This window comes from Solea senegalensis, linkage group LG18 (genome assembly GCF_019176455.1).
Source record: "Solea senegalensis isolate Sse05_10M linkage group LG18, IFAPA_SoseM_1, whole genome shotgun sequence".
In the NCBI taxonomy this organism is placed as follows: Eukaryota; Metazoa; Chordata; class Actinopteri; order Pleuronectiformes; family Soleidae; genus Solea; species Solea senegalensis.
Window position 1 is genome coordinate 10,571,438 of NC_058041.1, and position 27,051 is coordinate 10,598,488.

The 27,051-nt window shown below is 39.2% G+C and overlaps 2 protein-coding genes and 1 long non-coding RNA gene across 4 annotated transcripts in view; 2 read left to right on the plus strand and 1 right to left on the minus strand.

The window, feature by feature from the left end:
• Positions 1 to 3,508: 3,508 nt before the first annotated feature.
• chac2 (ChaC, cation transport regulator homolog 2 (E. coli)) lies at positions 3,509 to 6,286 on the plus strand. The gene is given in 4 exon segments (XM_044014193.1): positions 3,509 to 3,867; positions 4,348 to 4,383; positions 5,653 to 5,892; positions 5,895 to 6,286. Coding segments are annotated over 4 exon segments (561 nt in total). The 5' UTR covers positions 3,509 to 3,732; the 3' UTR covers positions 6,045 to 6,286.
• A 1,479-nt stretch (positions 6,287 to 7,765) lies between these two features.
• psme4b (proteasome activator subunit 4b) overlaps positions 7,766 to 27,051 on the minus strand; it is a 42,393-nt gene continuing 23,107 nt past the window's right edge. For both annotated transcript variants that reach the window (XM_044013283.1, XM_044013282.1), the window contains 23 exons: positions 26,805 to 26,903; positions 26,649 to 26,711; positions 26,413 to 26,508; positions 26,118 to 26,249; positions 24,395 to 24,604; positions 24,162 to 24,298; positions 23,930 to 23,983; positions 23,163 to 23,292; positions 22,339 to 22,420; positions 21,470 to 21,623; positions 20,941 to 21,007; positions 20,730 to 20,855; positions 20,301 to 20,453; positions 19,809 to 19,913; positions 18,896 to 18,987; positions 18,595 to 18,726; positions 17,799 to 18,001; positions 16,545 to 16,630; positions 16,216 to 16,344; positions 13,975 to 14,130; positions 12,880 to 13,018; positions 12,553 to 12,686; positions 7,766 to 9,007 (listed from right to left, as the gene is read on the minus strand). In XM_044013283.1, the coding sequence (XP_043869218.1) occupies positions 8,873 to 9,007; positions 12,553 to 12,686; positions 12,880 to 13,018; positions 13,975 to 14,130; positions 16,216 to 16,344; positions 16,545 to 16,630; positions 17,799 to 18,001; positions 18,595 to 18,726; positions 18,896 to 18,987; positions 19,809 to 19,913; positions 20,301 to 20,453; positions 20,730 to 20,855; positions 20,941 to 21,007; positions 21,470 to 21,623; positions 22,339 to 22,420; positions 23,163 to 23,292; positions 23,930 to 23,983; positions 24,162 to 24,298; positions 24,395 to 24,604; positions 26,118 to 26,249; positions 26,413 to 26,508; positions 26,649 to 26,711; positions 26,805 to 26,903 (2,814 nt within the window). In that variant the 3' untranslated portion in view covers positions 7,766 to 8,872. The remainder of the gene's footprint in view (positions 9,008 to 12,552; positions 12,687 to 12,879; positions 13,019 to 13,974; positions 14,131 to 16,215; positions 16,345 to 16,544; positions 16,631 to 17,798; positions 18,002 to 18,594; positions 18,727 to 18,895; positions 18,988 to 19,808; positions 19,914 to 20,300; positions 20,454 to 20,729; positions 20,856 to 20,940; positions 21,008 to 21,469; positions 21,624 to 22,338; positions 22,421 to 23,162; positions 23,293 to 23,929; positions 23,984 to 24,161; positions 24,299 to 24,394; positions 24,605 to 26,117; positions 26,250 to 26,412; positions 26,509 to 26,648; positions 26,712 to 26,804; positions 26,904 to 27,051) is intronic.
• On the plus strand, positions 16,301 to 24,233 carry LOC122758901. Its single transcript, XR_006358207.1, has 4 exons — positions 16,301 to 16,363; positions 17,728 to 18,033; positions 22,385 to 22,447; positions 24,169 to 24,233. It is a non-coding gene; the product is annotated as an uncharacterized LOC122758901 (long non-coding RNA).

The window sequence follows — 27,051 nt, forward strand, 5'->3', positions numbered from 1 at the left end:
GTCTTTTGGGATCAGCTCCAGCTCCCTGTGACCTTCATGTGGAGGACAAAGCAGTATAAAATGATAAAGGGGAGGGGGGATTTGAAAATGACAAATGTAGAAACAGGTGGTTGAATTTAGCAGAGGTTGACATATCCTGATTTTTAGTTTGCAAAATGGTCTAAACTTTTTTCCCTCAGTGCAAATTAAAGGTCCAGTGTGTATGATTTAGGGGGAACAATAAACAGAAACTGAGTACAATCATTATAATTAGATTTTTTCACCTTTGCTTTCATTTTACATGAACAATGTGAAATTATAAATACATGCACTACAGTTATCTACCCTTTGTCATCCCCGGGCAGTTAAAAGAGAAGCTTCAATAATTACAACATCATAACGCATTACCACAATACATAAAAGTTCACTTAATACAGTGTAGATTTGTAATCACAGCTTGAGGTTTGTTTTGAATAACGGCAGGTATAGAGTTCCACTTCACCCAATTTCTTTTTACCAAAAAATTAAGAACTTTTGTGCTAACGCTAATGTTGAATAAGCCCGTTTTATTACAAGGCCAGTGGTATCTAGTGGCAAAGTTGCATAATGTGACTAACTGAATATCTTTGGCCTCAGGCTCTCCATCCTAGAGCTAGTGTTTGAGTTTCCCATTCTGGGCTACTATACAAACATAATGATACAAAATGGTGGACTCTATGGGGGAGGACCTACTGTGATACCCTTTTCTACTTCCTCTTTACAGTGCCACTTGGATTAGGTTTCCTATCAACGTTGCTATTTATGGAAAGTCACAAAAATGGAGGATACTGTGTGTTTCAGTAAAATGTTTGTTGAGCATATTTTTTATTTGCTTTTCGGCCAAATATCCAGTGCTTGTATGCAACACTGTCAGACACTGAAATCATGACTTGAACCTGCTTATAAATACATAAATAACATTAAACACTGTTTGTGTGTCAGGTCAATGGAGTGCCCCTTTAAATACACAGTGAGAATGCATTGAACGTTTGTATAAATTATAGGATGCCAATACAAATGAGAAAACTGCACAGAGGAATTTTGAAGTGAAGCTTTATCTTGGTCACCTCTCTATTGAATAAATATAAGAGTTGGCAGAAGGAGAAAAAGAATTTTTAGGAATGGCTCTGGTGTTGGAGAAGGAACATAAAGAGAGGTGGAGCGCGGGGGGAAAAGAAATGGAAAATGAAAGTATGCGCTTGCCAGGGAGGAAGAGGGCCTATGAGAATAAAATGAATCTAATGGAACAGAGTAGAGATCGGGGAGAGAAAACACAGATGGAGAAAGTAGCGAGAGCTAAGCCACCTGTACATCGGCATGAGCGAAGGGTTTTCAGATTTATGACTTATTTGATTTAGTTTATTGTGCTGATACAGCAACTCTCTTGACAGTGTCGGGAGCAAGATAGATTTAACTTGAATTTTTGAAGTCATTTAATTGTGTGTATGTGTATGGTTCATATTAGAATTAAAATGCACAGACTAGTGTCCAAAAAATGAAACAACAAATATTCTTCCAGTAATTTCCTTAAACATCATATTCACTTTGCGTTATCTCCATATTTACTCCAACATCTTTGCTTACCATCTTCGGAACAAGAGTTAACAAGTTTGCTGAATACACATAGCTAATGGACAAATACTGCATGAGCAAATTAAACATTTTATTAATTATGAAGGTAAACAGGCAAACAGTTAAGATTTTCCCTACATGTCTGCGTTGTTTGTCTTTCTAATAAACTGTATGTCAGAAAGAGTGGGAAGCGACACAATACAAGAGTTTTAAAGACTATGCTGCACAAACAGTGACTGTGGGACAGCTGGCACAAGCTTGTTGTAGTGTTGATGCACATATGTATGGGATAACAAGTATGTGTACATTAGAGTTAGAATATTTGGAGTGAGATTTAGCTTTATTGCTCACATCAGTGAGTATACGCTTGTGTGTATCTCTAGAAGCTCATAGTTAATTTGAATTGCTCATTACTTCCAATATAGTGAATAATAAACTAACCCTAAACATGCTTAAAATCCTTGATTACATGGACAATAATTTAGGTGACACACAAGAGGGTGAAAGGAAAGAACAATATGTGTTTGTGCTGTTGGCCACTGGTTTCAAAAGCTGAGAAAGAGAATTGTATATGTCACACACACCTCTGCATTAAGAAATGACCATCTGCTGTCAGTGACCAGTGTCCACTGCAGCAGGTCACGTTTGGATGTGTCAAACGATGGTACTTTCCTGGCAGATGTGTCGTCAGAATCAGTTTCCAGTCTAGCTGCAGATTTCAACCACAGACCGGCCTCAACTCTCCAGCTCTCTTCTCGGAGGCAGAAGAGTGAGGATGGCTGCTGCTCACGGAGCTGACATTACAGGCCAGACTGTTGCTGTCCACTTCATTTGGATCAGAATCACTGTTCACTGCACGGCATTAATGAAGGGCTTGTTATTTGGGAGAACACACAGTGATATACTGTGCAGTGGGGAAACAGAAACTCAGCACCCCCTGGTGTCAAGATTGAAGCCCATATCCCCAGCGTTATCTGTCCTAAACACAAAAACACAATTAGACATTCACTGAAAGTCAATTAATAGTTGCATATCAAAGGTAGCCTACAAGAAGATATGGGAGCTTAGGTTAATTAAAACATAATTTAGCTCATTAGGAGAAAAGCTGTAAATGAGGCTTTTACTGGCTCAAATTCTTAGTGGCTGGAAAGAACATTTATGCCTTCCCGGGTTTAAACTGAATTATTTTTTCAGACCTGAGGTGTGACAGGCTAATGTTTTTAAAATATATGTACGTTTAAATCATAGAATACTGACACAACAACAGTACAGCCAGTCTCATGACACAATTGCACATGTCTATATTATGCTTTACTCGTAATCTCAGGTTTGCTGTCTCAGTACAGTAGACTGTTTAAAAAGGCAGTTGAAGACCCACTTGTTCAAACAAGCAATTGGTTAACCTTCTGTGCCAACATACACTTTTTTTATCTCCTGTTATTATGTTGTTATTGACTTTGGTATACTTCCATCATATTTTATGTGTGCTTTTGTATTATCTTGTTATCCTGCCACTAAAGCTTTGTGGCTGTTTTGTCTGTAAAAGGCGCTATATATTTATATAGCGCCTTTTACAGACAAAACATTTTACCTACTTACTTACTTATGTGTGTGTATATATGTATATATATTTATATATATATGTACATATATACATATACATATATGTATATATGTATATATATATATATATATATATATATGTATATACACACACACATATATGAATGATGGGGCTCCATGCTCTGTGATCTTTATGTACGCAATCAACAATAGCTATGATTCAGTTGTTTATGAAATTGTTCTTTATAAAGATAAAATAAAAATGAGGTTTTATTTAAAAACAAAGAAAAAAAATGTGTAAATAAAAATATACAAAGAGCTTTATACTGAAACTTATTCACCGGAAGTCCACGTGCTTACGCAGTCATGATGACTTAACACTTTCATAGTAGAACGGTTTAGCTCTAAATCAGAGTATTTGCATTGTCTTCGACGGTTAACACCACCCTGCACTGTTATTTGTGTAAACATGGATATATTTTTGAATATAATGTGACGAAACTGTAACACCAGTCAGAACACGAACGCTGACTCGTCGCCGTCCTTAAACCGTTTCTCCCGTTAGCTTAAATACCGGTCATGTGGGTCTTCGGCTACGGCTCTCTGATATGGAAAGTTGACTTTCCTTTCGAGGAGAAGAAAGTGGGCTACATTAAAGGCTTCAGTCGTCGGTTCTGGCAGGGAAGCACCGACCACCGTGGAGTACCGGGGAAAGTGAGTACACCTGCGCCTCAGTGTACCTGTTATTGCATGTTTTAAATGAGTTCTAGATACTTAAATATAAATCTGACGTTATAGTCAACATGCAGGAAGATTAGCTCTTCGCGGTTTAACCACATTGAGCAGTTTATTTTGATATAATTACTACAAATATTTCCGTCATTGTCGTTACTGACGATTTACAAAATGATATGGTAATATAACACATAATGCATTTTATTATTTTATTGCCAAGCAATAAGTAATATGTTTGCCCTTTATAAGATTGATAAATATAATAAGTACTTCCTGAGTAACTTGCCTCGTACTGATCGTGATTCATTCTCTTCAGCTCATCTTTCTTTATCTGTCTTTAATCTGTGGGTAGTTTTACAGTACAGTATTACTATTTCTACATGTTTTTCTTGAGTGATCTATTTGGCTGTCTGTGTTTTGCCTGTGTTTTTAAGTGATTATGTTCCTCTGTTTTTACAGCCTGGCCGTGTTGTAACACTGGTGGAGGATCCTGAGGTAGGACATTCATTCATTCATTCATTCATTCATTCATTTTCTACCGCTTTATCCTCCACATGAATCGTAAATTGATTTCCGAGAACACGATTGACGTTGGTGTAAACTTGATTAGAAATTAATCTTGTGATTATTTTCTTATAGTGTCTGCTCTTCTAGCACAAAGTGATTGGATGTGTTGTTTTGTATAGCGTTTAGCTCCAAAAATACCGTAAATATATTCAGTTTACAATTATATGAAACAAAGAGTTGCTACAACCAGTAAATTTTTCCTCGATAAATGTGTAGTAATTGATTATTAATTAATCATGTCAGATAATCAGACTGATGTATTATCTTAACATGGGTAGTTGTCTTTGTTTTGTTTTTTTTAAAGAATCAAATGAATAAATGAGCAGTGTTTATATATTTTGTGTCACTGCAGCCCATAGAGAAAAGCTGCAAATCTTCTTGCAGAAGTAAACAGCCATTTAATACAGGATTAAAACCAGTCTGACCAGACAGAGTATGAAGTAAAATAATTGAGTCACTGCGTTACAAGCAGGAATAACACAATTATTTTCACCTTCAGTTATTGTGATGATTAATTTCTTAATTAAATTATTGATTTTTAATATCATAGTAAAGAAATGCACAGTCAAGACATGATATACACTTCCTGGCCACTGGTTTATGTGAACCCTGATAAAATGTCAGGCGTAGTCTGCTGCTGTAGCCCATTTGCAACAAACATTTTCTTCCACAGAATTGCTGCTCACTGGATATTTTCTCTTTTTTGGACCATTCTCTGTAAACCCTAGAGACAGTTGTGCTTTAAAATCCCAGTAGATCAGCAGTTTCTGAAATACTCAGACCACCAACAATGGTGCCACATTGAAAAGCACTTGATTCACCTTTCTTCCTTCTATCTGATGCTCAGTTTGAACTTCAGCAGGTTTTTTTGAGCATGTCTTCATGCCTAAAGGTATTGATTGAGTTTCTGCCATGTGATTAGCTGATTAGATATTTGCATTTACCAGTAGTTGAACAGTTATACCTTAAGAAGTGCCTGTTGAGTGTATATACAGTACGTATATATACATATATACACACATGCACAGTGCATTTGGTCTTGGTTAGTGTGTCCTTGACTACAAATGATAGAGTTCTGTAAATAAACGACATTTTTCATATCTAATCAGATGTACAAGTTGTAGATAGTAAGATGTATACATTTTATCGCTAAATATTAACTGATATTAAACTTTTACATGTTTGTTTTTTTTACAGGCATGTGTTTGGGGTGTTGCCTATAAGCTGCCTACAGGCCAAGAGCAAGAAGTAAAGAACTACCTTGACCACCGAGAAAAAGGTGGTTACCAGGTCATCACAGTGACATTTCACCCCCGTCCACCTCTTGAAGCGCCCCCTGACCAGACGCTGCTCTACATCGGCTCTCAAGACAATCCGGACTACCTTGGTCCCGCCCCACTGGAGGAGATAGCCAAGCAGATCGTGAACTCTGCGGGTCAAAAAGTGGGCAAAATTCAGAATACCTTTTTCAGCTGGCTGATGCTGTGAGGACAGTTTTGCCTGAGGACTCAGACAATCACCTGTTTTCTCTGGAAGCTTTAGTGAGAAAAAGACTACAAAATGGGCAGAAACACACAATCAAACAATGACCAAACCAATCTGTTTTGATTAACGATATAGACAGCTGGATTGGGAAAATAATCTCAGGGTTTAAGATACACATGGGCCAAATGAGGATGTTTGTGGGGCTCAGAAAATATGTACACAGTCTTGTCTTCATACACTGTAAAGAAAATATGATAACACTGCAAGTAATGTAATAGCTTAAACTGAAAGATGTTTCAAAATGAGGCCCCCCATTCATAATATCTAATAAAGGTCAAATGTTCTACGTTTGGTATGTTTTTCATGCATTTAAAAACACTGCACTACTATTAATCTTTATTTACAAGAGGATACGCAAAATAGCAAGACTTTAAAGAAATAAGAAAGAGACATACAAGAATATAATCATGCTGTGATGTACTCAAGTGCACCTTGTTGATTCCAGACTGTTCTCACCTTGTCCCAGTATCTGTACCTTGCTGCCAGCATCGGCGATCAGCTACTTCTCATTCTGTCTGCACATGTCTCAGCACAGTGAACATATGAAAGTCAACCGCTGCATCAGAACAAAATCAACATGCTGGATAACAGTGGTGACAGGAATATCTGTCACACAAACTCACACACAGAAAGAAAGAAACATCAATATAAGCATATACCGTATATGATATATATATGTGTATATACATGTGCTTATATAGATATATATATGTATATACACACACACATATATATATATATATATATATATGCTGGGAGCTAGTTGTGGTGTTTGGTTTAGTTGGCAACAACAATTACGTTTGTCCCTGCAGCTTATCTAGTTTAACAGGTTTCCAGATGAAACTGAAGACTGATCTTTGTCATCACTGACTTGAAAGATTGTATACTGTGCTTATGAGTTGCGTATGGCGAGACAAAGGCATTCAATTTAATATACTTAACATGGGTTAGCTCAAGGCACTTTATAAAGTATGAGAGAAAAAAACTCTGGTTGGGGTAGGAGAGAGGAGAGAAAGGAGAGTGGAGAATGGAGAATAATAATAACACTTATCATCATCATCATCTTTCCAGGGTGTGACGTCCATCTTGCACATGCCACACTGGGGCAGAAACAACAGGGTGTATTCTTCTGGAGTTCATCCCTGCATTCTTATTTACACGTCAAACCTCTTTTTGTATAAACAAACTAAAGAAACGTGTCATCTGTTTGAGCTTTCTGTGTGTGTGTGTGTGGAACACACATCGGCAACATACAACCCTGGGGCCCGATCTGGCCGGTAAAACAGTCCTCTGGGGTTACCTCAAGTTAGCTCAATCAACCTTGTGATAGCTGTAGTGATAGAACAGGAGCTTAGATGAGAAAACAACCTCAGAAGCAGAAAAGTTGCCTTGGAGTGAAAGTCTGATGAGGTGAAAGTGTGCTATATAGACCAAACATTTCAGTTTTGCACCTTCACATTTTTGGCATTTAACGAGTGGAACACAGTCAGACTTTTATGTTGAAGTAGTCACAGGAAAGGAAATCTATCAGTGAGGTTACAAAAAATATTAAGATGGGTTTAATGATTATTATTTCTTTAAAACTATTTATTTGTGGCCCTTCACTTGCTTCATTTATGTCAGTGTGGCCCTCTGGAAACAACTACTGTGTGTGATGTGAATGTGTATATGGACTGCATGTATCGTACATGATCAGTCGACTCCAGCAAACACACAGCAACACACGCCACACTCATTGCTCTTCTTTAAATGAAATACGTGTCACTTTACCAATGATGCAGTGAATTTATTCAATTTTCAGTGCTGAGCTACTGTATAATACAACACAGTCGCGCGTGTAGGTACTTGGTACACCGGCACAGCATATGATAGATTTTGTCATTTTGTCTTATTCAAGTACGCTTATAAATGTTACATACATTTATATCAATTACACCATTTATTACACATATTTTATATGGTAATACTGTCGTATTACAAACGCCATCACATTGCCAGTGTTGGATTACATCATAACTGAATAAATACCATTACATTTTGCAGTATCTAGTACTGTTAGTGTAAGCTTTTAGAAAGTAAGTACATATGTTTATATCATAAACACATTTTATTCTTATAGTTGGTGAAATACCAGACAGTTTTACACTTTTTACGTGTCATTTAAAGCTGCAGTAGGCAGAGTCACTGGGAAAATAGCTTCTTGTTGAGTTTGCTGCTCTTTGTCCTGATGCACTTGTACCTGATTTCAACACATATTTTATTGCCTTTAGTGCCAGACTCTCTTTAATACTCTTTCATTCTTGTATTTTTTTTGCAGCATACACAATGTTTGTTGGTAAATCCAGCACCAGAAATGGCCTGTATGCAGAGTAGATGAAGAGGAATGTACTGTATAGCCAGGAGTGTCATCTCTCTTGATTGGTCAAATTCCCCTGTAACACACTGAACTTCTCTGTGATCTAATCTCGAAAGCAGCCTGTGATGGGATTTGGAAGATTTGACCTGAACATGGCTGAAAATATTCTGCAAAAGTAACATAAAAGCTATTCTAAATGGTGGTTATTTTCTAAGTACAGTGGCCACCTTTGGGGCGGTTGAACTGCTTGATGAGACGGAACAAACACCAAAAAGTCTAACATTTGAGACACTTTTGCCCAGAGCTAAATTTCTGCTGGGTTTTTGCTGAAGGCCAACCATGTCACATGAAGAAGTTGAAGCAGAGCTCTGTGCCGCCGTAACATTATCATGCATTATTCTACCAGGCTTCACAGAGAGCTCCAGTTTCCCCAGTGTTTCAGGGTATAATTATTTTTCCATGCCGCTGGTCAGTCGGTCTGTAAAGGGACGCGGCGGGGGCGAGGCAGCTGTCTGTCTACGCGTAGTAGCAGGGTGACACCAGCAGGTCCGTGAGCACCAGCAGCTGATCATCAGTGAAGCTTTGACGATGCTCCTGCCAGTTATCGTGGTGAGTGCGTCTGAACTCCGACAGAGTCTTTTTCACCGTTATCTGCAAACAGCAACATAATCGTAACATAGAATCAGAAGATCCAGAATGATTATTTAACATTTATTTAACCAATGTTTATTTCATTTAAATTCAAATATAATTCATTGTTCAGGCACATCTTCAGCTCTAACCAAACTCACATTAAACTACCAAAACATGTACGGTTCAGTAATAATCATCCAATAATATGATTACATAAAATTGTAGTAATTCTTAACTATGTTTACATTATGCTGTACATGTAATTGAACAGCAGATTGAGTAGAAAAACTGTTCTTCAGAGCTTCAACAATATTCATAAATCACTGACAAAAACATTTATTATTGCGAAGTGGAAATACGAAAATACTAATTAAATAATTCACTTTGGCTTCTTGAACAGGCTAACATGAACAAATCTAAGTTTAAGAGCCATTTCAAATAAACCAAGGTTTTATTGAGTCATAAACCAATGTTGAATCTTAGATCCAGTAAAAAATGCAATTATAAAAAAAAGTCTTAGTCCTTCAACTCGTACAATTGGTTTTTATCAGCCAACTCCAACGAGCAGGAGGGAAAGAAACTAGTTTGCCACTGTGCAACTGAAGATATTTGGGTCCTGAAAAAGCATAATGCAGCATATAATTATTTTTCATGACATTAATTTTGGTTTCAGTATAGATATTTTTAAACCACTTCAAATACGAATTCAAGCCTATTGAGTGAAATTATCCCTGAAGAATACACAACTGAGCAGAGCTTGTTTGCTTATGGAAAATAATTTTCCATCTTGCAGAGTAAATGCACATTTACCAACTTGTTTGTTTATCACAATTAGGACATTTCCATTAAGCCCCGCAGTAAACTCCTGCAATAAGGAGGATGTTGATAGTTCTTTGTCTTGCTTCATTTGTTTTGAGGACCAGGGAAAAAAAAGTTAAGAGCACATAACAGCTCTTGCAAACAGCCTCTATCTATTCTTAGAATGAGAACTACCATCAAGTTTAATGGTGGAACTTGAATATGGCTGAATATACGTAATTGGTTCCTCTTTTAAGCAGTAAATCTGGACATCCACAGTGTGAAATGCAGTGTACAATCCAGCAGCATCTGACAATCTTTCCTGTAGTTGTGTCATTTGCTGACAATAATTAAAAACTGATGAGGTCATCATAATTCATTGATGTTAAAACGCCTGATGTAACAATTTAAATACACAACGTAGAAATTATTCAAAGAGTTTGGAGTGAAAAGTTGGTGTGGTTCAACAAGGACATGAAAACAGGGCATTAAACTCATGATTGCCATGACCGAGGACGTAATCATGACTTAAACATGACAGTGTTGTGACGACCCTGTCTAGTTTGCTAGCTGTGTTGTTGGAAAGGATACTGGTTCTGTGTTTTCCTTTAAAGGCACATGTGTCAAGCTCAAGGCCTGTGGGCCACATCCGGTCCACAATACAATTGTGTTCGGCCCTCGAGATAATAGACGCACTTCTACAATTTTCGCCATTTTTAGATGCCGTTTAAAGTAAAATCTTGGGTGCAAAGATGTTGTATTTAGTATTTTGGTAGGCGTTTTTGCTTGTCATTCCCCCTAAAAGCCAAGTGCACCTGTGCATTGATATTTAAATGGAAATGCAGGAAACCTGAATAAGTGAATGATTCTCTGCTGAGGAGATGGATCTGCTCGAGTGCGAGGAGACGGTGCAAAATAAAAAATTAGAGATGGAAATCTGTGTTTATATAAAGACAGGTTTGAGGAACTTTAAATAAACGTGCCACAGGCAGATGTGAAGATAAGGACAAATGCTAGAAGTTGATGGTGACACATGAATGGTAAATCCCTGTATGTATTATAGCACTTTTCTTCTTGATGACCACTCAAAGCTATTTTAAACTGCAGTTTTTGCCGTTCACCCATTCACTCACACTTTCATACAGCACATCTATGTGCATTTTTCTATCACTCATCTTTCATACCCATTCACACAAAGCCATCAGGAGCAACGTGGGGTTATGTGTCTTTCCCAAAGACACATCGCTATGTAGACTAGAGGAGCCAGGAATCAAACCCACAACCTTCAAGTTGAAAGACAACTGGCTCTACCACTGAGCTAGTGTCGGCACTTATGTGTGATACATTTAGCTTGTTGGTATTTAAATTCTTAGCTGAATCAGCAGTATAACATTTTACTCATGAGGAGAGGAAGAGACAGATGTACAGTAGCAGGATGTGCACATGTGTCTTTGCACTTGTATGCACCCTGTGCTGATGAGAATGTGGTCCTTGACTGGTGGACCCTCTGCCTCCATGTCTACTGATCTCCTGTCCCAGCAACTGCACAGGGTAAGGAATTGCAGAGTGTATGTGGAGTGTGAACTCACATTTATGTGGCACTTCTAATGTGCCGCATAAATACACCTAAAAATACTGTGCTTTGTGTCGTTTTGCATCAGTGTCTTAGCTTTAAACGTCTAGTAAATATTGAGTACAACTAATGATTGTCTAAGATACATGTGACTAGAGGCCCATGTGTGCTGTTCTACTGTAATAGAGCAGAGGAAATCAGTTGTGACAGATGGAAATTGCGTTGCTAAATTGCAGTATTACAGCATTTTTATAATTTATGTTCTTTTGAGAATACTCCAACTGATGTGTATATAACTTTGTATATAACACCCCCACTTCCATGGGTAAATTAATTAATCAGTTAATTTTATTTTATGAACAAACTGTCCATTGTGTCCACTAATTTATCTTCACCTGACACATCTTTAATTTCAAAGTTGATCTCTGATTTTATATTATTTGACCACTGTCACAACTTTAAATTACCATCCCTTCATCACTAGCGCTCTCACTCTCACACACCTGGTCCTGCTTGGCAGCAGCATGTGTTGCTTTTGTTTGTTGTATTATTTTCCCTCACTTAACACCAGCCAGACACCATGAACACACATCCACACTTTCCACAGCTAATTCACTGACTTTAGTTCATTATTTTATTTTGAGAAATAAATGTTAAATATTCTTCTAATGCCATCCATTGTGTCCCTGCAGTGTTTGTCATGGCCTTTGAGCCAGGTCATGACAGTGTTCAAAGAAAGCAATTAAATGAGACTTCAGGAGGAAGAGGAACAAGGTGCCTCCAGCCTAACAACCAACACTGCTTTAGACTGGATTAGTTCATGTCCTTTGTTACTCTGCAGAAAAGCCTCCTGCTACTTCTACCATTTTACACAGCATTCAAACAACTATGATTTGCAGTAACCTTTGTAACAAAGGATAATTCATCTACACAAATATATTTTCAACTGATTACTAATGTATTTTTTTTCTTGCACTTTACTACAAGAGCACTAAATTATCATCATCGGTGTATTATTCAGACTCTGCACTATGTATGTCTTCTTCATGCTTGATGTGAGGCCGAACTCACAATTTTCTCCTCAGTTGGACAATGAAATTATATTCTTTTAGCTTATTCTGTTGAGCTAGATATTTGTGTGTGTGTGTGTAAGTGTGTAAGTGTGTAAATGCGTGTGTGTGTGTTTCTGTACCTCTATAGGCTGTGGGTCGTTGAGGTGGTCACTGAGGTCCATCAGTATCTGAGGCATCCAGTCTGGGACGTCATAGGGGCTCGACAGGATGCACGCACTGAGGCCGAGCACGCCGGCATGGCGCCGCACTAAGTCTGCACAGGCAAGCATGCGCGCACACACACACACACACACACACACATTTATGTACCCGTCACAATCAAACAGTGAAGCAATCACAATAATACTTGCCCTATTACCCTTTCTTATCCTAGGGGAATTGTAAGCCTTGAAATTATTAGACCTATTTTAACTGGCCATTTGTGGTGTGTGCGTGTGTGTGTATACCTATGGAGGCCAACTCTCCTCTGGCCTTGGGGAGTCGAGTCTGACTCAGCGTCTGGAGCTGCGTCTGCAGACTGAAGTCCAGGGGGAAGAAGTGGCACTGCAGTAAACCACTGAGGGTGGTGGCTGCCATGTCCCTCACCTAAAAGGAAAGGAATGGAAGGGGCAGTGAGAGAGGGAGAAATTGTCTGAATTTAAAAAGAGAGACCTGTGAAGATCAGAACTGACAAATAGAGGATGTGGTGAAAAGTGTGAGGTAGTTTGAGGGCAAAGAGTGCATACACAATTTATTAAAGGATGTGAGAGCAAGGAGATCGGGGGAAAGTGAGGTCCATGGGACAGAGAGGAGCAGACAGGGAGGTGGAGGAGGGATAGATGCTGAGTTGAGCTGAGGTAAAATTCACTTGCAGAACATCGCTGCCTTCCTGCATCACTTTGCATAAATTATGAATAAGCACTGAGTGACGGTTGATGCATTGGAACAGACACTGATACAAAGACAACACACTCACCAGCTGCTCACTTACAAAGTTTACAAAATACTACAACATTTTTTCCAATACATATTTGTAATATAGACCTCTTGTTTAAAGGCCCAGAGCCACACACTGTACATCCAGATCAATAGAAAAATAGAAGTTTTTAAAAGCACGGACACAAGGGAGACATTGATTGTACTAAGATGATATCAAAGAGTACTTTTTTTTATTGAATTCAATATAGCAACAGTTAGCCAAGATGGACCATCATCAATATGTTGTGTAAATGTATATTTTGAAGATTAGATTGAGCTTTAGGATTACTTGAATTACATTTAGCTAAAAAAAAACCTGTGCAAAGCAGGCATGGTGCAAAGTTCCTGCAAGCAGAGATGAAGAGAAATGCAACCAAACAGGGAAATGAATCATGAGGCGAGCAGTGAAGCAGAGGGTTATTTTTAAGCAATAACCGTGAATAGAGAGGAAAGATTAAGATTTAGTGAGGAGAGACTAGAGGACAATAAGTGACCATTTATAATCCTGTGACAATTATTTCTTACGTGGGGCAATGGCTGTATTAAACTACTGTTTGCTGCCTTTTTTTGTGTGCAGACTTTACCTCGAGCTGTTCGTCAAGCAACAGCTGCGTCACCAGCTTTTGGATGCGGAGAACCTCAGCAGGCACACTGAGCAGCGTAAACAAGTTGTAGAAAACCATGATCTGGAGGTAGGTCAGTACTGAGAAGCGTGCATGCCATGACCTGCAGGCTGTCATCTTTGAGAAAGAGAAACAGAGATGGGTGAGGTGTATGCAGTGAGTCCCTTGACCCTCAAAAGATGATATTTTTATGTTTCCAGCACAAACAAAATACTGTAATATGCCATCATGTTGTACGCAAAAGATGCATCCATTGTGTGCACAAGTTTGTGTTTTGTTAGGACTATTTAAAAAAAAAAAGTGCATTGTGCAAGTCAGAGTATAATAAAAAGCCACCAGGGGGCGACACTGCTGGTCGCAAAAAGAAGTCAGCCTACTTTTCACTTGATTTATCACAGCAGTAAGCATTTTCCTAGTTTCTTTAATAGAACATGATGTCAGTTTTATAAATAATGTTCCCATTTAGAGGAAAATAGACTCTTAAATAGCAGCACATATGAATGGACCCCAGCGTGATTGACGGCTAGTATCGTCTAACAATAACACACAGCACAGAAGTTGGCTAAACATGAGCATAAACATGCTCGCAGTGACGATGCAAACAAATAGGTTTGCATGGTCATAAAACCAAGTACGAGACAAATTTGCATAATGATGTGATGAGATGAAAAGCCAGAGCATCATTGAGGCTTTTACAATTCATCATGGCCATCTGTACCAAGTTTCATTGCAATCCATCCAGCTTTTGAGACTAAAAGCTGCAAATCTCTTTCGACTAGAGGAAAAAGTCAGGGAAGACTTAGATCTTAAGCTTCATCCTCCAAGAATCGTGAATGTTCGTTCTCAACCATTCAATAGTTGTGATATTTCTGGACCAAACTGTCTGGCATTACCAGCTGTAGAGCTGTGGCACTAGGAGGTAAAAATAAACAGGGGAACGTCCTCTATACATCCATGATCCTTCACAGTACATGCTCTGATGCGTAGGTGTATATAGATATTTTTAAGTACTGTTGAAATGGTCTCAAACCATAAAGGAAAAGAATTAGGACTCATATTAGATTAGCTATACGGGATCCCCTAGTGCTCTTTCTCACAGATGGCAGTAGCTTCACAGAAGACAGGATTTCTCAAAAGAACCAAATTAATCTGGCAACTCGTTGCATACATTAACATGCGGATTGATGGTTTCCCAAGAAACATCAGTTGGTTCCGTGCCTGCCAAACAAGCAGTCACCAGAAAATTACTGTGAGCTAAAGAAGCATCAGAAGAAATGAGCACACTTTTAAAAGAATAGCCTGACATTATGAAACACTGTCTGCAGCTTTGTATCCAGCTCATATTGTACATGAGACTTGGCCCTTTGTGCAGCAGAGCATTTTGACAGGTCACAGTGGGAAAATCTCAGGTGTAAATAATCAAATGAATGAGTTCCAGTTAGCTTCCTCATTTTCAGGGTGACATGCTGGTCCACCAACGTCACACTGTTCTGCCTTACATAAAGTGAACAAAGCCATTGTTAATGTGTTCAGTAACACCTGAATGGCTGCTGTGCAAAGAGCCCATTGCATTGATATTCTCATTTGAACACACAGTATGTGATTTTTGTCAATTAAAACCATCCCAAAAATGTTGATGATGTCAGAAAGAAGTGAGGAATCATGGGATTTGTTGTCTTGATGTCTCCTTTGGTGTCTCCGGAGCTGATGACGTCATTAAAAAGTGACCAAAATCTTTGGAGACGTTCTGGTTATGTATGTATAATACTCAACAAAACAAATAACAATAGACTAATCGTTTTAAAATATTTCACTGCCTAAAATGTCAACCTATTTCTTCAAATAACTTGAACACAACATGGCATCTTGTTTCAAGGTGAAACAAAGGGGAAAAAAACAAAAACGCAATGCAATGCTTTCTCATCCTGGCTACCATCAAATGTGAGGCAGTGGCCGTAAAGGTAAGCTATAGTGACAGCATTTCAGAACAGAAATTCCTCCAGAGAGGGGGGTGGTAGGTGAAAAAAAACAAAACATAAGCACCACAAAGTAAAAAACATAAAATTAAAATAGCACAGGTTGTTTTTAGTCTAACAACACCTTGGGCAGCATTAGACTCGGAACACTGACAGCAGGCAGGTGGGCCAGTGTGTGTGTGTGTGTGTGTGTGTGTGTGTGCATTAATGTGTGTGTGCATATTACCCCTTCCAGTGCTGCCAGAACCAGAGGGATGTGCTCAGGATACAGCAGGCCCTGGGACATGAGAGAGAGACACGTGCGCGCATCCTGCTTCATCTCATCATAGCTCTCATCAATCTCCACCGGGGCAATCTGCAGGGAGAGAGAAAGGGTGAGAGAGATGGAGAGAGGTAGGAAAGACACAGCTACGCACTTTGAGTAAATGAAGAGAGAAATTGAGTTTAATGGGCAAGTAAGATTGAGTGGGTATTAATGCTGTGCTGGAACCTGTGTGTCTATGTGTGTGTATACTGCGTGTGTGTGTGTGTGAGAGAGAGTGGGTGGGTTGTTACCTTGAAGAGAAGGGGCAGGAGCTGTAGTTGCTGCTCAACAGGAGTAGTAAAAGTTCGTCCCGCGCTCGCCATCAACCATTTCAACACTGCATACGTGCGCGCGCACACACACACACACACACACACACACACACACACACACACACAGAAGGGAGATTTTGGATTGCTGCCAAGTAATAAAAACAACAGACTTGGTGCTGTGACCTTTCTGCATTACTCAGATAATAAAACACAATCTATCATGATTTAGTATCTAATGATTTGGATAATTTCATAACCTGATATTTATCTGTATCAAGGAGATTAGAGTAATAACAGAAGACGACGGAGCAACAAAGCACGAATGTTAATATACACAATGACATCTAAATTCCCTCCTTAGCGAGAGAGTAAATATAAAACGATAAATATCTAAGTCTTAAATGTAATACATCTGCCTACAAGCAAACATAATTTTTTAGTTTCACACCCTTTAAAAACCCTTTTTTAGTCTACTTTCTGTTAGATTTTTTACGATGACATTTGTTTTCCTAAACTAGTCATAAAATTGATATATACATTAAAATGACTCCAATATAAACATACTGTGTTAGAATTTTTGATTATTTTTAGTTTACGAGTCACAGCATGCTACTAAAGGCTGATTCCCTAAATGATTATGTCAATAGCACATATCTGCAGTGGTATTTCAGCCATGCAGATCATCACACAAACACATTGGAAGTGCTGAAAACACCCATGTTTGAAATTTCTCTCACCTCTTTTAAAGAGACGTTGCTCTTGTATTTGGATAATCTAGTTTCTTATCTGCTGTAAACACCAACAGATAACAACATAACACAACAAATACTAATTGTTTTTATTTAAAAACTGTCCCTTTTCATTGTTTATAAATGAAGGATTGTTATTTTAGTGCACATGTGCCTGGTACTGCACTACCTGCAGACATGTTAACACTAGAGAAGTATTAAAGGTGAACACCTTTCCATTTCTACCTCAAAGGCTTGAATGCACACTCTTGAAATTTCTCATGACCTACACTTACTCTTCACACTGAAAGAGTGCAATCAATACAGTGTCACAGCTTTTAATTTCTTTCATTTGGCTTCAGTGTGTCTGTGTATTTCACCAAGAACAACCTGTCCATGTGCGGACTTTAACAGTAAATATTCTGTCCCCACAGTCACCATCTATCCTCTGGCCCACGCTCATTCATCCACCGCACAGTTTACATGCTCGCATCCACATTCTGACCCGTCTTGAGCAATTTGACAGCCTGAGTGCGCTCGTCCATCTCCTGGGTGTTCTCCTCGTGGACGTGGTTGTGGATCTCCGGCTCCAACGTAAGCGGCTTGAGCCGCTCCAGGACCCAAGTGACAAACTCTGCCACGTGAGGGGAGGAGGTGGACTGGGTGTGGGGCAGAGCCACGTCAATCATGAAGATATAGGTCAGGACACTGGAGAGAGAGGACGAGAAGCAGAGGGAAAGGTGAGGAAAATTGAAACAAAAGGGGGAAGATACACAGAAGAGGGGCCAAAAAGGACTCACAAATATACAGTACTGTGCAAAAGTCTCAGGGCACCACCAGCTTTGTTCTATTTATGTCTGTCAAATTCTGTGATCATTGACATTAGGATTGGAGCGATGTGACTTACAGTGGGTCTTACATAGTAGCAAGCTGTCAATGACTTTAACTCATACAACATGTGTTTGTAAGTATGTATGTTAAGTATAAGTGTAGGTCACACTAAATACTTGACACTTGAAGCAGTTTTTTCGATGAAAAATGTGTTATTTTAAAACTACTTACATGTTTTCTGATATGTTCCAGTGAAGTGATTGAGAAATAATTATACTGTATAGTCACTGTAGCAGTGCTAAAATACTTTTGCACAGTCCTGTATAATATGAGGTATAACAGATGAAGACATTTAGATAAATAAAGAGGTTTAAAATTGAACAACTCAAAGAACACACACAACGTAACACAAATAGCCTGACTAAACTATTTAAACTCTATTACATAATCCATATGAGATCATTTGGTACCTGCCGATACGTTCCCTGACATTTTTATACACCTGGGTGATTCTGGGCTCCAGGTAAACCAACAGCCTGTGCAGCAGTTCAGAAACTCTCCACTGCTGCTGGGCGAGAGCTCCCTGAAGCACATACAGCAAACTGACAGAGCAAAAGAGAGACAGGGAAAGGGAGAAGAGGGAGGCATCTGTGTTACTGCAGCACTTTTGTTCACCATGTGTCAGCTCAGGTCACTACAGCAGCTTCAAATCTAAAAACCGCTGGAATGCTCTGGATGACACAAACACACACTGTGCACATACTTATTTACCTGGCATCCCTGAATGAGCTGCCCTCTCCACTGAGTGGACTCTCCATCAGCAGCTCAAAGAGCCAGTGCAGTTTCCTAGGGTCTCTGCTCTCCTATTGAACAGCAGTAAAAACAAAATGAGCTCATTTGTTGAACTGTTGTTTCACTTTGCAGCCTGTTTTTGTACGCTGAGGTGCTGTATACTCAAAAGCCTGCACTTTAATTTCAACTGGAAACAGAGAAACTAATCATTGCAACATGCCACTAGAAGATAACTGTCACAATAGAGATGTGACAGGATCAGGGGAAGGTTTGGCAGGTATATGTAATTTTTACATCTGAATTTAGAATATGCTCTTATTAAATTCAAATGAATAAATGCCATTATGTATTTAATTATATAGGATTAATCTTCTGTGGTTAACTGTGGGCGCCTGGACTTGCTTCAGCTAAATTGAAGACGTTTCACCTCTCATCTAAGAGGCTTCTTCAGTTGTGACTAACTGGTGGAAAAATCAGGTATTTAGCCTCTGAGGCTGAGACCTGTCAAGAGAGTTGTTAAGTTGAACAATGCAGATCGTTCACTCGGTCTCAGGTTGTTCGTTTCACCAGAGTCAAGGTGTGAAAGGGGGTCGTTAAGGATATAGGATTAACCATTAACCAAGAATGAGAACCATAAATGTTTGTAGATATGTTCCCATAGTCCCATAGTTCTATTTCCTTTGTCACATAATTACGTCAGTCTGCACCAAAATGGTGGACCAACAACCAGAGTGACTTTGCTCTGGTGTGTTTGTGCTTCTTCCAAATCTTATTTTCATATATGTATTGAAAAAGAAACAGATACATTCCCAGATTTCTCTGATGAGCCCGACACTGAACGAAACACATATGGAGTGTTTCGTTGTTGCTGATGTGCTTGTGAGCAACTCACACATGCAGTGGCGATACAAGTGCCCCAGTCTGTGTACGTTTCCACTGTGATGTTGGTCAACGCTGTTCTGATCAAAGGACACAAAAGCTGCCATAAGCTCTCCACCTGAAAACACACGCACAATAATGAAAAGTTTTATTAATATTGACTTTTCTTATCAAAAAGAGCAGAGTGTATTCGTCGCTCTGTGTGTCTGTATGTGTGTGTGTGTTTGTATGTGTATCTGTTACCTCTTTAGGACCTCAACACTGACTTTGTCAGGACCAGTAGTCCTCATGGAGAACTAAACCTGGTCCTAATGAGGCAGAACCTCATTTCTGAGGAAATGGTTAAGTTTAGGGCTAAGATTTTAATCGGGGTTAATTAAAGATAGGGTTTAGCATTAACTGGTTAAGGTTAAGGAATAATGTCCAAATGAATGCAAGTCAGTGCAGTGTCCTGAGAAGAATAGCTGCATAAACCTTTGTGTGTGTGTTTGCAAATGTCCAGTACCTTGCTGAAACTCCAAAGTTTGCTGCCTCTGATTAGTCCTGCAGTAATCTCACACACACAGCGCTGCGAGCTCTCATGGGGGTTGCTGGCAAGCTGCTCAAGGTGAGGCCATAGTAGCGGCAGGAACACGTCGCCATAGTTACGAAACAGCCCCTGTCAATCAAACGTAAGCATGAATGTTCGCTTGATGCAGAAAAAAACCAAGGCCTTTTTTACAAAAAAAAAACACAAAGAAAGACAGATTATAGTCATTTCTTTGACGCAAGAGAACTGTCAGCTGACTGAGCGAGAATGATGAATCACAGCAGTAGATGACACAAATTCCAGCTATGTGGAGTTCAATTCAGCTTTGGCTAGTGAGGGTATGCTGTGTCACTTCTTTATAAAAAGGTTTGTCAGATCGATTGAGGATGAGAATTTAAATTGCACCTTGAAGAGACAGAATCGTCGCGGGTTGAAGCTGTCTTTTCCTTTCCGGTCCTCCAGTGAGAGAAACCCAATAAGCTGGTCAATAAACTCCGGGTCTGAGAAATATTCAAAGACGATCTTTTCACCCTGAGTGACACAAAAACACACACAAGATGTAATAATAGTAATACTGGGTGAGTCATTTTGTGTGTGGCACCGAATGAGCTTGCACCTCACTCATCATCTCATACGGCAGGTCATCGTTCGGCTCCTCAGAAGCTGCATAGATCATCATTTCTCTGCGAGGAGCGGGAGACAAAGAAAAGGCTGCGGTGATTTATAGATAACAATGCACCGGAAAAATATGGATGGACACATACTGTCTTCAAATAGGCGGCAAGGATAAATGAATGATTAAAAAGTCAGTTAGTCAGCAAACCATCCGCATACCAAGACAGCCAGCCAGCTCTCCACCTATACATCAATGCTTCTATCTAGGCCAGGCAGTAAGTCGTTCAGTCAACCTTATCTAGGCCAGGCCGTGACAGGAAGTCAGTTCAACATGCCGCTAGTTATTCTGCCCCTCGGATCAGTCATCCAGCAAATAGTCAGACATAAAGTTAGCCACAAAGCCACCAAGATAAGAATCAAATCAACAAGACAGTTAAGTCAATCAGCTATTAAGCTCCATCCAACTAAAGCTGTTAATCAGCCTTCCAGCTTCTAAATCCACCGGCTAAACCCTCAGTCATTCTCTTTACCTTGGCCATGAGTAGTAGCCCCAGTGCGTTTTTTCCACATAGTACTGAGAGTCCCACTGTTCCTGGGTGAGAGGCAGATTGTTGCTGTCGTATTGCAGCCATTGATTCCCCTCACGGTCGCCTACATACACACCCTCTGGATCCTGTACGCCGCCTACAAAAACACAGAAACACGTGTAAACATGTAACAGGTTTTATTACCAGGTATGGGTGTGTTTGTGGTACCCACTCTCAGAAAGTTTGTTTTCTTAATTCAAGGTATTACCAAATACCAATTGTTGTTGTGTTGATGATGATGAATTATAGGATTAAAATTATAACTGGTACTACAGTGGTGGCTAAATTGTGACAAGGAATAAATAAACAACAACTAAAAGCCATGGACGTACGTGTATATATACACTTACCAGCCATTTTATAAGGTACACCTGTTCAACACCTACATTTTAAGCCTAAGCTTAAGCTTTAAGCTTGAGCTGGTGAAGTTCAAACTGAGCACCAGAACAGGAAAGAGAAGTGACTTTGGAAGTGGCTTGTTTGTTGGTGCCAGACAGGCGGGTCTGAGTATTTTAGAAACTGCTGATCTTCTGAGATTTCCATGCACAACCTTTTCTAAGGTTTACAGAGAAATGTCAGAAAAAGGGAAAAATCTCCAGTAAGCAGCAGTTCTCTGTGTGAAAATGCCTTGTTGATGCCAGAGGTCAAAGGAGAATGTCAAGACTGGTTCGAAATAATAGAAAAGCAACAGTAACTCTAATAAAAAGCAGCAGAAGACCACAATGAGTGTCACTCCTGTCACTTTTTTGAAGTCAGTTGTACTTAATTAAGTGGCCAGTAATTTAATATGTATGTGTGCATAGTATACTGACTAATATCCGCTGGCTTCACTGCCACTTTATTTCTCGGTCGTTTCAGCTGTTTGAGGATCCCGGCCACTGCTGAGATCGCCACCTGAGAGAGAACAGAAGGAGAACATGCGTGAGTGAAACAATATATGATGAAAGATGATGGCTACTCATCTTTCTTATCTTAAATGTCCTTGTGGATGTTTAGATTCCATAGGCACCATTTTAATCCATATACAGTTAGCACAATAGAAATATTGCAGCGGTTGCTGTCCAAACCAAAACTACTGTGCGCATTAGAAGTGCTGTCTCTATCTTTGTCCTAATTCTCATGAGGAGCTAGGATGTGCAAAGTTTTACAGTATTTTTGGAAACCTTTTTTTTTTTCACTGTAGTATTTTGCTGCTTCGATTACTTATACTACATACTGTCTCAAGGTCTCTAAGTGTGTTAAAAAAAACCCTCACTTTCATTTTGCGGCCTGTGAGCAGACAGCATGACATTAAGTTTCTCTTAAGTGTAAATTTGTAAGTGAATGGAAATTTCAACTCCTGCTGTGTCCAAAATCAGCATGACACACAGATACTGATAATTTCCTCATCCGGCTGAAAGATGGGATGCATAACATTAAAAAAACATGGCACAGAGATAGACACTGGTTGGTCAGAATTTAAAAGTCCTCTTCTCTCTGTCTTTAGGACCTTACAAAGCTCTGCTGACAAAAAGTTAAGTCTGCAGTCTATGTATGAGGATTGATGTACACTGCACGTTGCATTAAACAAAAAATAACCAAACAAAGACAAAGGTAGAGATTCACACACACACAAACACACACACACACTGTGGACCTTGCGTATGCTGATGGAGTCATGTACGAGGCTCTGTGTGAAAAAGAGGACAGCATCAGGTGGCAGAGGGTGATCATCTCTCAGCAAGAGGGACAGAAAGTCTGTGGCCATGTGCTCAAACTTCCAGGGCCTAAAACACAAAACAGACACTTGTACATGATGAGGCTAATGTCAGGAATAAAACAAATGGTGGTGAAAATGTACTGTCATACATCTTTCCAACATATTTTGCTACACTTGCTACTAGATGCCACAGGAAAAAATTGCGGTGCTTTTGCTAATACTATTGGGTGTTTTTATGTCTGTAATTTAAACACAATGTATGTAGATTCTGTCACTAGAGGTCTCACAATCAAAACAATAACATAAGGCTTAGTTAAAAGGAAGCAGTGAGGCATCATGGGAATTGTTAATATGCTGCTTTGGCAGCAAACAGCAATCAGTATTTGTGAACTATTAGTGACAAAACACAGAATAAAATGAATGAAAAAAACAAAAGACAACACACTGTACAATACTGTTTCCTTTCTGTGGTTTTCCCCAGAAGAAGATTAAATGAACCATTACATTGAATAAAAATATAGATATCTATCAATTTAAAAAGTGTTTCGGCTAAAGTAAGTTACTCTTCTTGTTTTTACATATTTGAATGCAGAAATGTTACATATTATGTCATTCATTCCTTTTAAGTAAAGAATCCTTCGTTTTCTACACATTTGCGTGGCATTGTAATGTTTAATACATATACTGCCGTGTAGAAAACTTACAGGTCTCTGTCCTCAAGGCAGGTCAAGAGATCATTGACCAGCTTCTCATATTTCCTGTAAATAAGAAAAATCTGTGTTAGTCGTGGTAAAAAGATGTACCGAGGCTACAAAGAACATATAAATTCTAGAATAGTCTCTAGCTTTTATAACCTTTAGAGAGACAGAGTGGGTGTTGAAACTGAATGAACAACTACCGTAATAACAATTCCTCTAACCCAGTTTTTATTTTTACCTTGCAGCGACTATGTTTCTGATTCGCTGACGCTGGAGCCCCTCGTTGAGGTCCGCGGTGGACGGTGCCTCTAAGCAAGACATTGGATTTCCAGACTTTGTGATTTGATTGGCGATTTCTACACATGTCTCAGATACCTAAAGAGGAAGTGCACACATTGAACCGGTAAGCAGTTAATAAAAAAAAAGATGAGGGGGGGAAAAGTCTTGTATGTTAACGGACACGTTGCTCACTGTGAAATAAATCCCGATGGTGTCGTGCTGCCGATTGATTCTGTCAATGATGTCATCAAGGAGTCGACTAATGGAGGGCTTTTCCAGGGTCATAGAGGGCGACAGACCGCAGAGGACCAGAGCAGGCCACACCTCCCCGACACAGTCCCAGTCCCTCACACTCGCAAGGCAAACACCACTATGCACTCCCAGCAGGCAGTACAGAGCACCCTGAGCCACAGAGTACAGTGATAGAATGAGATGACGCTGATATGAACACTGGTAGAGTTTGCAAAACAAAAGTTGCATACTGGGTCTGAATTAGGCCAAGATTCTGCACAGTCTGCAAATCTACCTGAAATGTCAGAAGGCTCTGACACAGTCCCATTTTCAAGACCCTTAAAATACATCAGCAAAATCTGGGCTGTAGTCCCACTTTAAATAATGTAACAGGTGTATCTTTGCAGCTTTGATAATCAACATCCAGACCCAAGAAGACGTTTGTTTTTAGGTGGCATTGGTGAAATATTTCACACAGTTTAAACCTGATTTCCTCATTTTAGACACAAGTTACATCATTCTGTGAGCTGGAGGTCAGTTTTCAAGCTCCTGGATGTATCCTTTTGATAAATCCTCCTCTGACAAGTCAAATTTGTCATTTCTTCCTCACAGCTTAGGTTTTGGATTCAGGCGAGTTTGACAAGCTCACTGGTGAGTAATACTTTTTGTTATATACATCTCCCATAACAGTAAAAGTACAGTTTGAAATTAAAAGCAATAACATCCTGAATCCAAAACAGCCGGCAGAGAAACAGTGGTGCTTTCCTATGTATATTTTAATATTAGAAAGGAATCACATATTACTTTGAGGACCAATACAGGTCCTCACATGTGTTTAGGAGAACATTTGCCAGCACTCATCTAAAATGAAATTTTCTTCTGGCTGGTAGCAGCTTCAAGAAACTTGAGGGATTCAATTTTAAAATCAAAATCCTGTTTGGTACCAATCACTTTTTCCTTTTGTAGAACAAGAATAGTCGTTTCCCTTTTACATGTGGAGCTTTTACATGAGCATTTGTGTGTGTTATAGCATTGCTTAGTTGAAAATTGCTGGTAAAAGCTAATTTTAAGTTTCTTTGTCATCAAATGTGTTGAAAATGAACATGGAAATAAGACATACAAAATAAATATTCAATAATGTTATAATGCAGAGCCAGGCCTAGGGCATACAGTTTTTGACTGATTTTAAATGTTATTATTATTGTTATTATTATTATTATTACAATGACCTGAAAAAGTGTGTGTGTGTGTATGTGTACAGTGCTTAAGAAAGAACAAGGAAAACAAGGAAACATCTTTCAAAAACTAAGCTGAAAATTGTATTATTTATTTGGCAAATAAACCTATTTATGCCGAAATTTGAGCCAGGGCACTGGTCTTCTCAGATTTTTGTGAGTAACTATAATTTGACAGATTAATTAAGAAATAATACTGTGTGGCTTTTTTTGTAAAACAATAATTCATGAAAACAATAATTATATTTTAGCATATAACATTAGCAATATAACTTTTGGTTAAAGAGCTTCTACATACTGGTGTATTAACCGTTACAGAAACATAAAACATGATTTTGATACTTACCAATGATGTTAATTTAGGCCAGCTATGGTGTTGGGTGGTGCACTAGTAAATATTTTAGCAATGTATATGTATGCTTGTGTCTGTATGCATGCGTGTGTTGTACCTTGAACTGCTGTTGTGTGCCAGTGGTGTGCTGTGGTGAGAGCAGTTGGACGATTCGGGGAATTAGGTCCCTGTAGGAGAAGCTATATGTTCCCAGAGCAGTAGTCAGCACATTCTGAGCCCGGCTACGTACCTGCACTCACACACACACACACAGATGTACATTTTCAATTAATTTTCATTATATCACAAGCTATTTACATACTTGTCATCAGGAAAAGGGGGGGGCAGCAGATGTTCTAACTGTCTTTTTCTCATTAACATAAATTAATGAATTTGTGTTTTGTCACTTGTACCTGGCTGTAAGTGCTGGTGGACAGCAGCAGCAGATCACAGAGCAGCTCCTGATGAACCACTTTATATTCACTGCCCTCAACCACCAGTGTCCTCATCTATTCACACAGAAACACAATTTCCAAATAGTCTAAAAACAGCAGGCTCTGCCTGAGAATGACACAGAGTTTATTTAATGTGCATGTGATCACAGCTGCATCTGTGACTCAGCGCCAAGTGAGTGTGTTGTCAAACTAACCTCATGCTGGAGTAAAACGCGGTCGATGAGTAGTGCTCTTATGTGCTGCTTTTTCCCATGAAGCTGCATGAGGGAAGGCAACATGCTTAAATCACTTAATAAGTGGCTAATTAACACTGACAACAAGCAGCAGCGTTGTGAGCCTTCCTGACTCACTCTGTTGTCCATGGACTTCTTGACAAGGGTGAAGCTTTTCCAGCGGGAGTCAAACTCTTTCTTGTGAGTGCCACGGAAAAACATGAGGTCACTTATGATCTGGAGACAGACAGATGGGGGATTTGAGACCTTTGCAGACACACTGCAAAATGGAATAATGACATGTCAACTAAGACCCCATTCAAATCTCTTATTAACATCCATCATGAGTGATCTGAACACATGTGAAAAGCATTAAGTCCAGGTC